General features: G+C 36.2%; 1 protein-coding gene across 2 annotated transcripts in view; it reads right to left on the bottom strand.

Moving 5' to 3' along the window:
• Positions 1-993: 993 nt before the first annotated feature.
• LOC135200266 (ubiquitin carboxyl-terminal hydrolase 48-like) overlaps positions 994-14,668 on the bottom strand; it is a 414,786-nt gene continuing 401,111 nt past the window's right edge. The window contains exons 19-20 of one of the 2 annotated variants that reach the window (XM_064228749.1): positions 6,864-6,928; positions 994-4,687 (exon numbers count right to left, since the gene is read on the bottom strand). In XM_064228749.1, coding sequence (XP_064084819.1) covers position 4,687; positions 6,864-6,928 — 66 coding nt within the window. In that variant the 3' untranslated portion in view covers positions 994-4,686. Of the gene's footprint in view, positions 4,688-6,859; positions 6,929-14,668 lie in introns of those variants that run through there. The other variant, XM_064228748.1, reaches the window with a different exon arrangement.

The raw sequence follows: 14,668 nt of genomic DNA, 5'->3' as shown, positions 1-14,668 counted from the left end.
TTCTGCGTAACGAAAAAGATGATATTTGATATCTGTAATGGTAGAAATAGTTTCATCTCTGTTGTTATTACAGATTTGGCAGATATGCATTTTAATTTTGGAATGACTATAGCCACAGTTCGCTTCTGCCACCATACGTACATATAATCCCAGAGACATATAGAGCAATTATTAAAGTTTTGCAACACGAGCCTGTGTAAGGAATAACTATGTTGCATAACAGAATTTCTGCAAAGATCTACCTACTGGCAGCTAATGAGGGTCTTAAAACCACAGGGGCTCAAGCGCCACCGCCACCAAGTGTTATACATATTGACAATCGCTAATTCTCCCTCTCTCTCTGGCTATGACGTTTGCAACACTGATATCAGCTGTCTTAATGGTCAAAATTACTGTGCAAGCATAGGAAATGTCGAACTTACATGTCCAAAGTTCTTGTCACTCGATGCAAGTGGCGCGGTGCTTATAAACCGCAGAGGCTTGTGTGCTGGCTGAGGGAATGAGCCAATGGGAGTGCACGGTGTTGCCACATAGGCATCTTTCGCCCAATCAGAAAATTTCCCCATAAGAAGCGTGTCTCACCGACCAATCATCGTGCACCATACAAACCTTCTGGAAGACTCCCAGCCAGTCTATCCAGAACAACACGGTTGTCTTGCCCTTGGGAATAATGTACACCCAAGGCGATATATAATTAATAAGTACCAGGTTCGAATCCTAGCCAGGGGCAGAGGTACTCATCAATCATTGTCCCTGGCTGTAGGTTATTCACAGTCAATAATTCTTCCACTGCATATAAGAGAATAATATATACTATAATATATATATATATATATATATATATATATATATATATATATATTATATATATATATATATATATATGATATATATACGTATGTATATCAAAATAATTGGGCAGTGCCAACATCTCCATTCCAATCCCCGAGGCTTCAGATATGACTAGTATTGAGTGGATAAAATAGACAAAACTTGATCTGCATGAACCTTTTATTTGAAAACATCAAAAATGAATACACCGGAAGAACAAGGCCATCGGATAATATACATTTTTCCTGATGCTGGCAAACGAACAAAAATTAAAAAAGGAAACAGACAGACGTTTTACTATAACTAAAAAGGAATAGGATGTCATTGTACCTTGCGGAAAATTACAGGCATTAAACATAAGCGGATTACTCTTTTAGCCATAAATGGTGTTCAACCTCGTTAGAGTGAGCAAACAAAGAATTGTAAATGTAAATAAATTCATAAATTATTTATATATATGTATATAATATACATATATACATAAACATATATTTCATGAACAAATACATAAATACAATATATATATATATATATATATATATATATATATATATATATATATATATATATATATAATCTAAATGAGTAAGCTACACCATCATTCTCGATAGGAACCGATCCAGTTAGATCACAATGCAGAATAGACCAAGAAGACAAAGTGCCCTCCTCTAGTAAGAATGAATACAGTACCTCTTACAAAGCCAATTCTTTCTTCAGAGACCATTTGATCGTCACGAAGGAATAGTATTTACCAGTATATTCTTTGTAGTAGAGAAAAAACTCTTCCCGATCTTTACAGTTTAAAACACACATTACAAAGAGTAAGTAAGTTCATAAACAGGAAAAAATAATCTGAATTATTACACTCTTACCATTAATTTAAATGCGGCCGATCACGACACAATTTCATTTGAGAATGAATGCGACGAGGCTCTTAATAAAAAGAAATAGCAAAAGATTCTGAGAGAACAGCAAGTATTCCTACCCAAACAGTTCAATACAATAACATGAGAGAAAGTAAAAGGCATTTTTAACATAAACAAACAAACAGGAAGTGCTGAATTCCTCAATTAAACTCTACCTTGATTAAGCAAAATAACTATGTCATTATTTACATCAACATACCACAGAATGACACCGTTTACCTTCGTGAAAATTTCAAATACCCAACAGGTACTGATGTTTTCATTTATATAATATAAAAATATAATGATTAAACAAGTCTATATACTTGAGACGTTTAACCCACTACAATAACTTCACATATAATTTATCGTGTAAGTGTTCCCGATACAAAAATCAACTATCCACCAGATACATTTCCAGTGAGGTACTATTCCAGGTGAGACGACTGTACAACCGACATGAACTCACGTATAACATTAAGCGAGTCACGTGTGCTATTAACAGCTAAGGGGATGGGTGATTTTTTTTTTTTTTTTACTGGAAAGGCCAATGGAAGGGTCAATGACAGGCCCTCATGTAGCCCATGGCCTTGGCTTGAATGAAATTAGGATCACTGGGAAAACATGGGAGGTAAACAGAGAACACTGAGCCCAGAGGGGCCTACAAGCGAGCACGTGAAAATGAGAGAGAACTCGACTTTATGGTTGCTGGTTTTATGGAATCTGTGCTCATGACCGAGTATCGTCTAACAAATACGAGACAGGAAGAGGTTTGATGAATGGCATTATGGAATCAAATGTAACTTGTCGAATATAGGTGGGATCTTAAACGATATCGTCATCCAAAATTCATCCGAGACGATTCACAGACATGAAATGTGGGCCAAACTCAAAGCTCTACTCTTGTGCAAAACAACTGAAAGACTTAATGTTTGTGAAGCAAAACATGTACGACGTGTATATGTATGACATGTAAATATGTATGTTTATATTTATATAACGTCTCTCGGTACCTTGAAACAACTTCAAAATTAATCAGTGCAAAATTCATTCAGAATTTGAATCCACAGATGACACCGTACGATTCAACAGTTCTACAAGAATCAGGTAGTTGGGTTGGAGGGATTATTTCCCTCTGGAATTGAACCGAAAAATCATGAGCATTCTTTCAGAAAAGGCTCTCACAGGTGGAATGATCTAGCTGGCATGACTTCTGGGCTTCATGAACACCTACAGCCGCTTATTATCTCTCTCTTTCTGTGGTTAAGTCATCTATCATGTTCAGGGCACAAGTCAATTATATATATATATAAGAGAGAGAGAGAGAGAGAGAGAGAGAGAGAGAGAGAGAGAGAGAGAGAGAGAGAGAGAGAGAGAGAGAGAGAGAGATAAGCAACAAACTGATAGATAAGTGTCTCAATTTAAAAAAAAAATTCATCTAGCATTAACCAATTTGATTTAAAGGTATTAGATAAAATGCATAAAGGAGAGAGAGAGAGAGAGAGAGAGAGGGTTGCGTCATTACTGCAAGAGAGCAACACAACTTACTGGCAAGATAATGTATTGTTGATGTTAAAAGTTTTCCGCTGTATGTGTTTACCTTGACGAAAAATCCGTAGTACTGACAACACTCTAATGCTGCAGGTGCCATTTCAAGTAACGTATGCTCCAGCGTAAGCTGTATTTGGCATAAATCAATGTTACTTGAAATATTCTGCAAAATAAAAATCATGATTGTGTACTGACTGCATCAGTGAAACAAATCGTTGACTTACACCACTCCCGAATACAGATCATATTTCCATCAGCCGTTTGAGTGTACCACCAAACTAAATTACTAATTGGTAAATCAACGGTCATTGTTTAACATTTTTAAAACCTCTCAAAAGAATGGAAAAGGCACTGTGCACTTAATATGACCGAGATGTTTCTGTGCAATTACAATAAAAAAACTTCAACTCATTATTTTTGTGCAATTTTGTCGAGACATTTTCAAGTTCTTCGATATTTCGAAGGAATCGGTTTTCATTGACCCCAAGCAACGAATTCAGAAATGTTAGGCAGGAGGATCATAACATGGGACTATCGTAGATTTAGAAGATTTCTTTTTAAATAATGATAATGAAGACAAATAAAACTATGTTAACTTACACCTGGATTAATATAATAATAATAATAATAATAATAATAATCAAGAAATAGTACCATGGTTACCCTGAACTCCAAAGCATCGTAAACAAGCACCCTTTTAGACATCAAAACTTCGGTACGATACAAGATAATGGATGGAAAACAAAAATGAAATAAAATAAATGGAGCATTTACAAGCACAATACTCGCCACCCCTATTTCCCCCATACAAAAAATATATATATTTATTTACACACAGAAAAGGTATCATGGGACATACTGGTGACCCTAAGCGAAAAATATAACGAAACTAAAACAGAACTAATTTCATATCAGGACGCTGATACCTTCCAAATTGAATCGCTCTTATTGGCCCACTTCTCCTCCTGTTCATAACAATTCAAAATACCTAGATACAAAAAAGGCAGGTCTCACCTATTCGTTTCTTTTAAAGTATTCAAGTACCTTTCTATTTTAAAAACATACAAACAAAACACTATTTTTCTCGTTCACACAAATGGATAACAAAATCTGGCGTTTTAAAAAATGCAAATAAATGGTCCACGGCCTCACTGAAGTGGATAACAGGAAAATCATGTAAAAAATGCAAAGAAATCATTCATCTCATGACACTTGAAAAACAACACCCATTCTTTGACACGAGAGAAAAAAATGACACGGTTCATTCTAATTGTCCTTGCTGCCGTTGTCTGATGACGCCGTGGTCCCTCCCTTGCAGGAGTCTCCACTCGTCGACAGGTCCTGGTCCCGGGAAACACTGCTACTGTCCCCAATACCAGAAGCCAGGGGCACTGGTCAATCTGCAAAAGGAAAATAACATTTTGGAGATCATTAAATCTGGAAATTAAATTAATATTTCCGTTTTGAAATTGGGAGGTTATAATTATCTTCACAAGTTGAAAGAAATAATAATAATGAATAATAATAATAATAATCAATAATAATAAATAATTTTAATAAATAAATAAGTATTCAAAGGGACCTGAAAACAGAAATGAGAAGGAAATAGGATATGCCAATAGAAATTTTACCCATAATGAAAGGGACACTAGGCAAGATCTCAAGAACCCTGAAAAGGAACCTGGAAAAACTAGATACCAATGTAGCTCGTCTAAGTTCGGCGAATGATTGTGTCAACTGATGCAATGAAAAGAGGAACATTTGTGTTTCTGTCTATTGATTAATTTGCATATTAGAGTACGAGTACAGGGCAAGATTCTTCCATTAACATCAACAATCAGCTAGCTACCTTTAGCTGGTCTACTGATTTGATTTTCTGATATTTAGGCTGTCAGGCCCAGCGATGGGGCACTTTCGGCCATTAAGCGCTTTAGCCTGTAGGTTAAACTGAGAGAAAAAAAACCCACAATTGCACCGAGAAATGCAAGGTGATGGTTGCTGGTGTATTCGACCCGGATGAAGAAATCCCTAATAAGAACCTTCTGCCCTTCCTCTAGTATCACACACACACACACACACACAATGCAAGGTTCCGTCTTACCAAACGACCTGATTCCTCGATTCCTCCCCTAGAACTGAAGCATGTCATGAAACACCCAATAAAATGGGTTTGATCAAAACCGGCGCCGTAACTCCGACACCAGGAGTTCATAACATAAGATCCAACGCTAACAGATGGTTAGATCTGCTTTATGACCCGGATTTAAATCTCCCCGAGGCTTCTATTAGGCAACCGGAGACAGATGGGTGGACATGTTTATTCTTCTTTCTTTATTTCGCTTCATTTCGTTTTAGGTCAATCAAGACATCGCTGCTCAACTTTACGAGGTGGTTGTCATATTGTTGGGTCATTTCGTTTCGCTAATCTGTGAATGACTGGATTTTGCTTTGTGTTCGTTGGCTTTGCTGGGTGATGTACAATTAGTGCTGAATGTTCTGCATAAGTGCCGTTGATCACCAAGTTTTGACTGATGTGAATCAAGAAAAATGAACAGTATTCACTCTGCTTTTGGGACTGTCACAGAGCATTTGATTATGCCTTTGACGAAAAAGCGCCAATACTCGACAGCATTTAAAATGAAATGGTGTTAATATGCAGTTTTTAAGGATGTTATTAACAAAATAGCAACCCTATTATTAAAAAAAAGCTGATGAATACGTCATCAAGAAGCGAAGGCTTTCATTCACATAGTTCTTGCATACGAGATTACACAGAGGAAGAACGCCAATATTGGTTCAGCTCCTCCTGAATCAGCGATAACAAGAGCGATCCAAAACTTACCCAGATTTCGGTTAAATTAAAAAATGGAAACTTTCAAACTTGATATAGAATTTAAACACGTTACTACACAAATAGCATACTTGACTGAAGCAAAGCTGAGTGAATTTGCATCAATTTGAGTAGTGAAATAACCGACATAAACTGACCAAATATTTGTAAACTTTGATCACCTCAACTTCAAATCTATACATTCTACATGTCAAATACGGGAACTCTTGACGTTTTAAATTTACCAATAAATCTTACCTCTTTCTACAAAGAAAGTTATATAAGTGTGAATACAAAAACTACAAAGGAGAGTCAATTAAGGATAAAAGAAATGTCAGTCCATCAAAATAAGAGACTTTGCGTAGGCAAGTCATTCTTTTGTATCCGTTTGTTCATGATCTGGCAGGAATGCACACCTCACCAACCGAGAGGTCATGAACAGAAGACTCTCAAGAGGAAACACTGTTTTCCTTTCCATATATGATCACTAAAATGGTTACTAAGTACTTCTACAAATTGTCAACTGAAGATATATCCATAGACTGGGTGACTTTCATTTACCGAAGGTTTTTGATTAATATTACTTAGTTTACCTCACAAAATTCATCCAACTTCTCTACTTCATTATACAAATAAACCTCATAAGTAGACAAAATGAATTCATTTATAATAAAACAAATCTGATTTTCCCACTCCTTTTCAAGCATTCAGCGTTATATATACATATATGCATTCCTCTTACTTACCAGTCCTCGTCCATCTCATTGAATTCAACGACTCCGTCTCCCGCTGCCAATTCCATATCCTCTACCTACAAAAAGAAAATAATAATAATAATAATAATAATAATAATAATAATAATATAATAATAACACAATTAACGAAAATATCAGAAATATGTATATAAATGTTTTTATTGTAAAAAAATTATAAAAAACAAATATAAAAGGGGCGAATAATTACCCATATATGAGAACCACACCTGTGTGTATAAATGTTTCACAAAAAGAAAATAAAGACAGGTAATAACCTTTCTTAAGCTCTGTTAGACATAGAAGTGAAAAGGCCATAACTAGGAAAATTTTAAATTTGCCTATATAAAAGAATAGTTCGTCCTTAAACGCAAGTTTGCATTCCCAACTTACATGTTTAGCAGAAAATTCGCAAATAAACCATAATTATTACTCGTCATGCAATGCTAGAGGCACACAATTATAAAGATTACTGTCCACAATGCATTTGGACTGACAGAAAAAAAGGCACGTTTTTTCGACCTACGATATGCGTTTTCGTTTCCCTGACTCTAGTGGCGACTTCCTTACAAATCTCGGGACTGACTGGCCAACCCTTGAAGGTCGAGAAAGGTTAATAGACTTACATCCCGCCTAGACATTTCAATGTGTAATTGCTGATCATTTATTACAATAGCGCGATTCTATTTGAATAGCCTCTACAGTCATGAAGAGACAAGAAAACTAAAACGAAGCGTGGAACCATCGCCACGGAAATAAAAACGGGTTACATGAATCCCGTGGCATGAATAATCCATTACTGTTCATGTATCAAAACATAACGCGTGCCACGTAAATACAAAAGAGAGAGAGAGAGAGAGACTGCATCAATTCATTTTAAGTTAGGTTAGGTTACGAGGGGGAAGCCCAAAAGAGCTAGGTCAAAATAGCTATTATAGTGCGCCACATGAGCTAGGTTTGAACACTTTATATACTATTTGTGTGCGCGCGTTTATGCTACAATTTCTTCTTCTTTTCTTCCTTCTTTGCCTTATCAACTTTGTTTTGATTAACAGTTTCGCTTTTGATCTTTGAAACTACTTCACTGCTTTACTATTTATACTATCAGTTTCGCATTAAATCTTTGAAACTACTTTACTATTTATACTATTAGTTTCGCATTTAATCTTTGAAACAACTTTACTATTTATACTATCAGCTTCGCTTTTAATCTTTGAAACTACTTCACTACTTTACTATTTATACTATCAGTTTCGCTTTTAATCTTTGAAACTACTTTACTATTTATACTATTACTGCACTTACTGTTCGTAACAAGATTTCCTTCTTTGATAGTAAGATCATGACTATCATCTGGTTGGTTTCATCTTTCTACAATTGTCCTATCATTTTTCAATTGATAGTGCTACATAAGCGCTAGTACTATAATAGTTATGCGGCATACGACAAGTGCTATCACTAAAATCGCTAGTATCAGCAGGACAACAAAAAAGCAATTCTTTTTGGCATACAAGACGCCGTTTCACAATCAATATTGTGTGTAATGTTAGCAATAACTCCTCGTGGTGGTGCAGTTTTCTTATTGGTTGCATTCTTCCGATTACATGTATCCCTCGTGATTGATTTGATCACCTACGTTTTGTTATTTTATTACATTCATGCTGAAGGGTTGTATAATTAAAATAATTACAACCCACAAACGAATAAGCAATCGCAACCAAAATGTAACCCAAATCACAAGGAGACTATTGTTGCTAGTTGTGATCATTGATTTCCTAACAGATGTATGTAATTACCACGTACGTAACACCTATTTTGCCCCACTAGCTCTTTATGGTGTGCTGGCTATTTTAGAACTAGCTCTTCTGGAAATAGCTGTTTTGAGACTGGCTATTATGTCGCATAATCAGGTCACGATTCTGCCAGTTACCAGTTACAACGTGTTTTGGATAAAAGAGAGAAAGAGTGGGAGGGGGGGGGGGGGGGTCCCTGCTAAACTGTAAACGGCAGTCAAACTAATTCTAAAAACCTTAGAGGCCTCTTCCAGGAAGATCCCCATGGACGGCGCAATTGAACCGGAGAAGTCGACTGAATGACAGAAGCAGAAAGACAATCAGATAGTTCACAGCGAAGATTCCGCAGCTGGAAAAAGAAGAAAAAAAAAAAAATTCTTCTGATGTTCCACTGAAATGGTCAAAATGCTTTTCGAATTAGCGGAAATGGTCAAAATAACAATACCATAAATATGCGAAAACTTCATTCACGTAAAATGCAAAGGACAAAGCATGAATATTTAACAGCGAACAAATGTTATCCGAACCCACTCGAGTTCAAATTAAAAGGAAAAAAAAATTCCTCGAACAGTTGTACTTCACCGACAGATCCAAGTAAGAGAAACGGGAAATATCACATTCTCCCAAATACACACGCTCGCACACACAAAGGAAAAAAAAGAGAAAATGGTGGAAAAGAGAAAACCGATAAGATTGATGCCAAGGAAGGGTGTAAATGGCACAACGAGTGCAGGAGGAGTTGGTTAGGATAGACGCCGAATGATGGATAGGTCACTTGTTCCGAACAAGCCTTTCATTTTTTCCTCTCCCTTCTTTTTTTTTCTCTCTCTCCCTGATGAAGGGAGAGGGAAGGAAGAAGAACAACAGACCCATATGTTGGGAGAGAGACAATGAAGACAGAACACCGCTCGCTCATCGCCTGCAGCTAAAGAAAGATATCAAGGGCTTCAAATGACTTTGGATAATTCAGTCACAGATTACCTACAGAAAGACGAGATGGGAAAGGCCTGCTGGTCGTTCTTAGGGCTAAACGACAGGAAGGCGTCATCATATATATATATATATATATATATATATATATATATATATATATATATATATATATATATATATACACACACACACATATGTATGTATGTGTGTGTGTGCTTAAAAAACATAGCAGATACCACGTGACTTCATTAAATAAGCGAATACCACAGGAAAATGATAAGCAGAAATCCAAGCGCTTTCGTCTTTACTAAGACATTGTCAAGGAACGAATGAAATACAGTTGGAAAGAAAGTTATCAGGTAAACAACAAGATCAAGAACACCAGATGGTTAATTGTCAAAAGGGTAAAAATAATAAAGATAAAGAGGATTATCAGATATCACACAGTCACAAACTTAAACATAGATTTAACCTTAACAGAAACTACAACGTATCGTATAGTCCAAAACATGTAAAAACTGAATATATAAATTTTGTTGCTTATATTTACCTACAAGTTTTTCATTATGACGGCATCGAGTTTAAATAAACCAAGACTTAAATTTAGAACATTTCCATTATTTGACTTGATGAAACAAGATTCAGTGATATTCCTTTTAACTGTGTCGTTACATGGAATTAAGGCTCTTCCTTGACTCCAGTTAATAGGATGATCTAAATCTCTCAAATGTACGAATAATGCATTCGATATTTGTCCAGTTTGTCAAGTTCTCACAGAAGTGTCCATACAAATTATAGAAATTTCGCCTTTTCAGTCTTTCGAAAATCAACTAATATGAATACTGGCCGATTATTAAGTATCACTGAGCCAGAAAAGAGAGTTCTAAGAAAAATAGAAAAGGTAATATATAATATTAATCCGCTGAATTCTGCCATTTTATTCAACAGAATTTGTTTAAAAGATGGTCTTCTCCCAAAATAATAACAACAACAACAACAACAACAACAACAACAACAACAACAACAACAACAACAACAACAACAACAACAACAATAATAATAATAATAATAATAATAATAATAATAATAATAATAATAATAATATGGGCATAAAATTTGAAACGGTACTACTTCCTGACAGAGGAGGCATTATTATAACTTGCCCATAAAATATCCATCAAAACACAACACATCTAAACAAACAATAAAACAAATAAACGAAACATAACCCTCCACACAAAACTGCAGACAATAAGCGTTAAAGAATTCGATGCCATTCGACCGACGCAAAACACCCAGATATTCTCCAAGTAGAAATGAACAGGTCATGAAACCAGACTAAACAGTCAACCACAACCAGCGCAACCTCCTCCTCCTCGGGAGGGACATCCAGAAAAAGTACTTGGGAAGAAACTAATGGCTACAACTGCAACAATGCCGTTTCCGTTCAACTGGCGTTACGATTAAACGGGGTCTTCTTGGCAACCTTTGTAATGTTTGGAACCCTTGTGACTGCAATGTTTGCAAAAGTTCTCTCTCTCTCTCTCTCTCTCTCTCTCTCTCTCTCTCTCTCTCTCTCTCTCTCTCTCTCGTATGAATAGGTTTAGAAATATTCTAATCGTGAGAAAAATGACAGAAGTTCCATAATATGACATAATGATAAATGGGAGATGGAGAAGCCTGAATGTCTTTAGCACAACCCTGACAATATCCGACGGCCTCCTGTGGACACCTGAAGAGTTGAAAGACCCAGACGTACCCCAATGAGGACTGTGAGGCTGGAGAGAGAGAGAGAGAGAGAGAGAGAGAGAGAGAGAGAGAGAGAGAGAGAGAGAGAGAGAGAGAGGAGGCTGGAGATGAGCAGAGATGTGTGAAGTGAAAGCACAGGAAAGAGTTGTGGAATTTCACAGAGGCCACTGAAGTCACAAGTCGCTGGAGGTGACAATCATTAACAAAACAATGTTCTCGTTTTGAAATTCTACGTTTTTTTTTTTTTGCCAATTCATATTGGCAGGTATACGTAATTACAATAGAACTCAACACGCCGAGGCAGAACACAACTTCCCCAATGATGTTTACTGCTAATTACGTGTCTACTATGAACAGAGAGAGAGAGAGAGAGAGAGAGAGAGAGAGAGAGAGAGAGATGTATGAGTGACAGGTGTTGTAGTCTGAGGCGCTAGGGCTCCCAGTCAGGAAGAGCCAAGAATTAATGGGTTGCATTACTCGTCTCACGGACCATATAAAACCCATTAATCAAACCATCCCCCATCCCCATACCACCACCCCTTATCATCCACCTATCCCCCAACCTATGCTCCTTTAGTAACCGATCTGACCCTCTCAACCTCTCTATTCCCATTTCAGACAGTGTTCGCCTTTTTAATCCTTATTTCAGGTTGCTTTAGCGATTTGTTGGTCTTTCATGGTAACTCAGAAGTGCTTAGGAAGATATGACAATATGACAATCCCTTGTGTATTACGGGGAGAGAGAGAGAGAATATTTTTTTTTCCCCACTGCGCATATACGTGTATAATATATATATACATAATACATCATACACACACACACACGCACATATATATATATATATATATATATATATATATATATATATATATATATATACATACGCCATGGCATGTATTATTTGCACCCTTGTATTAGTAAAATGTTCAAGAATTACCTAAAAGATAAAATCACTGACTTAATTACAAATCAGTTACCTAATATATTTTTCTACGTATTAGTATGTTTAGTATTTTTTTCAATATTCACCTTGTAAAAATTGTTATTGTTTACCAAAAGGAGAATTATTAAGTTGTCCTTTTATACCCTTTTTTGGAGGTCAGTCACCTCCCTTGTATAACCTTCGAATTATCGTTGTCCTTCTTCTGGAGCTGGTTCGGGACGTTTTTGGTTTTGGTGGTTCAACTACTAATTCTCAATTGTTGTTGGATTCCAGAAACATAATTTTTTCTTTGTGATCTCCATCTGTCATTTATACAAGTTTTATTTGTAAAGGACAAGACGTCGAGAGGCCTTGCAGTATTCCATTTTCTCTCTTTCCTTCGTGGAATTTCTCTTTACTTATATGTTCATCAAATCCATATTTTCGTGATTCAGTTATACATACCTTACATATTATATATGAAGACATCAATGAACGTCAACCAGATACACAAAGACCCGATAAGAAGACGCAATCCCATCTAACCTCTCTCTCTCTCTCTCTTTGCAAAACAAAAGCTTTTGATAAAGTAGACCATAATATATTGGCGAAGAAAATTAGAAAACACAATATCGTGGATAAAGTAGGAAGATGGTTAAAAGAATTTTTACACAACAGAAAACAGATAGTTATTGCAAACGACGAGAAATCGGATGAAGCCAAGGTAATATCCGGTGTGCCGCAAGGTACGGTGTTAGCTGCAATACTGTTTGTTATTATGATTGAAGACATAGACAATAATGTTAAGGATTCGGTAGTGAGTAGTTTCGCAGATGACACAAGAATAAGTAGAGAAATTACTTGTGATGAAGATAGGAACGCTCTACAAAGAGACCTTAACAAAGTATATGATTGGGCAGAGGTAAATAGGATGGTATTTAACTCTGATAAATTTGAATCAATAAATTATGGAGACAGAGAAAGAAAGCTATATGCATATAAGGGACCTAATAATGAGACCATCACAAATAAGGAAGCAGTTAAAGACCTTGGTGTGATGATGAATAGGAACATGTTATGCAATGATCAAATAGCAACTCTGTTGGCAAAATGTAAAGCAAAAATGGGAATGTTGTTACGGCACTTCAAAACAAGAAAAGCTGAACACATGATTATGCTTTATAAAACATATGTTCGTAGTCCACTTGAATATTGCAATATGATATGGTACCCACACTATCAAAAGGATATTGCACAAATAGAGAGTGTACAAAGGTCCTTTACAGCTAGAATAGAAGAAGTTAAGGACCTAGACTACTGGGGAGAAGACTACAATTCTTAAAATTATATAGTCTAGAAAGGAGAAGAGAAACGCTACATGATAATTCAGGCATGGAAACAGATAGAAGGAATAGCAGAAAATATCATGGAACTAAAAATATCAGAAAGAGCAAGCAGAGGTAGATTAATAGTGCCCAAAACTATACCAGGAAAAATAAGGAAAGCACACAGGGACATTAATCCACTACGCACCAGCATCGATATGCAGCGTCTATTCAATGCGTTGCCAGCTCATCTGAGGAATATATCAGGAGTGAGCGTAGATGTGTTTAAGAATAAGCTCGACAAATATCTAAACTGCATCCCAGACCATCCAAGATTGGAAGATGCAAAATATACCGGAAGATGTACTAGCAACTCTCTGGTAGACATTAGAGGTGCCTCACACTGAGGGACCTGGGGCAACCCACCCAACAAGATGTAAGGTCTGTAAGGTAAGGTCTCTCTCTCTCTCTCTCTCTCTCTCTCTCTCTCTATATATATATATATATATATATATATATATATAAAACCCCTTTGTACCCAGCCCTAAGTAGTGTCCAGTATTAGTAAACAATCCTCTCAGCTGAAAAATTCAGTAGTTATGGCATATAAATATCCCATCATCTATGAGAGATCATACGCTCCATACCATACAAGTTTTAGACGCCATGTCTAAAACTTGTATGGCGTCAGCAAGCCACTGAGTGCCCAGAATTTCTGTTTCTTGGAAACATCTGAAGTTATGGGTAAATTTCATGACTTATCACGTCCTATTCATTAAAACCGCTACTTAAGAATCTCAGTGAAGATCCCTCACACATTAGCGCGTATGACCAGGCCCGCAATATATTTTTAGTAGGTGTTATAAGGAGACAGCTCCAGTTGTAGTTAGAGTGTCAAGTATTCTTGACAGTGGGCTTCGATTAACTGGAAATTGATTGATATTTAAATACACTGTAAACTGCTTCATCATACACGCTTTATTTTAAACTTAGAACTTAATAGATACGTTTAGAATTTCTTCTTCTATATATTTATAGTGATGAAACTATCATAATGTCAGATTTAATCTGTGAAT

Source organism: Macrobrachium nipponense, chromosome 26 (genome assembly GCF_015104395.2).
Source record: "Macrobrachium nipponense isolate FS-2020 chromosome 26, ASM1510439v2, whole genome shotgun sequence".
NCBI classification, from domain to species: Eukaryota; Metazoa; Arthropoda; class Malacostraca; order Decapoda; family Palaemonidae; genus Macrobrachium; species Macrobrachium nipponense.
This window is presented reverse-complemented; position numbering and strand designations above follow the sequence as displayed.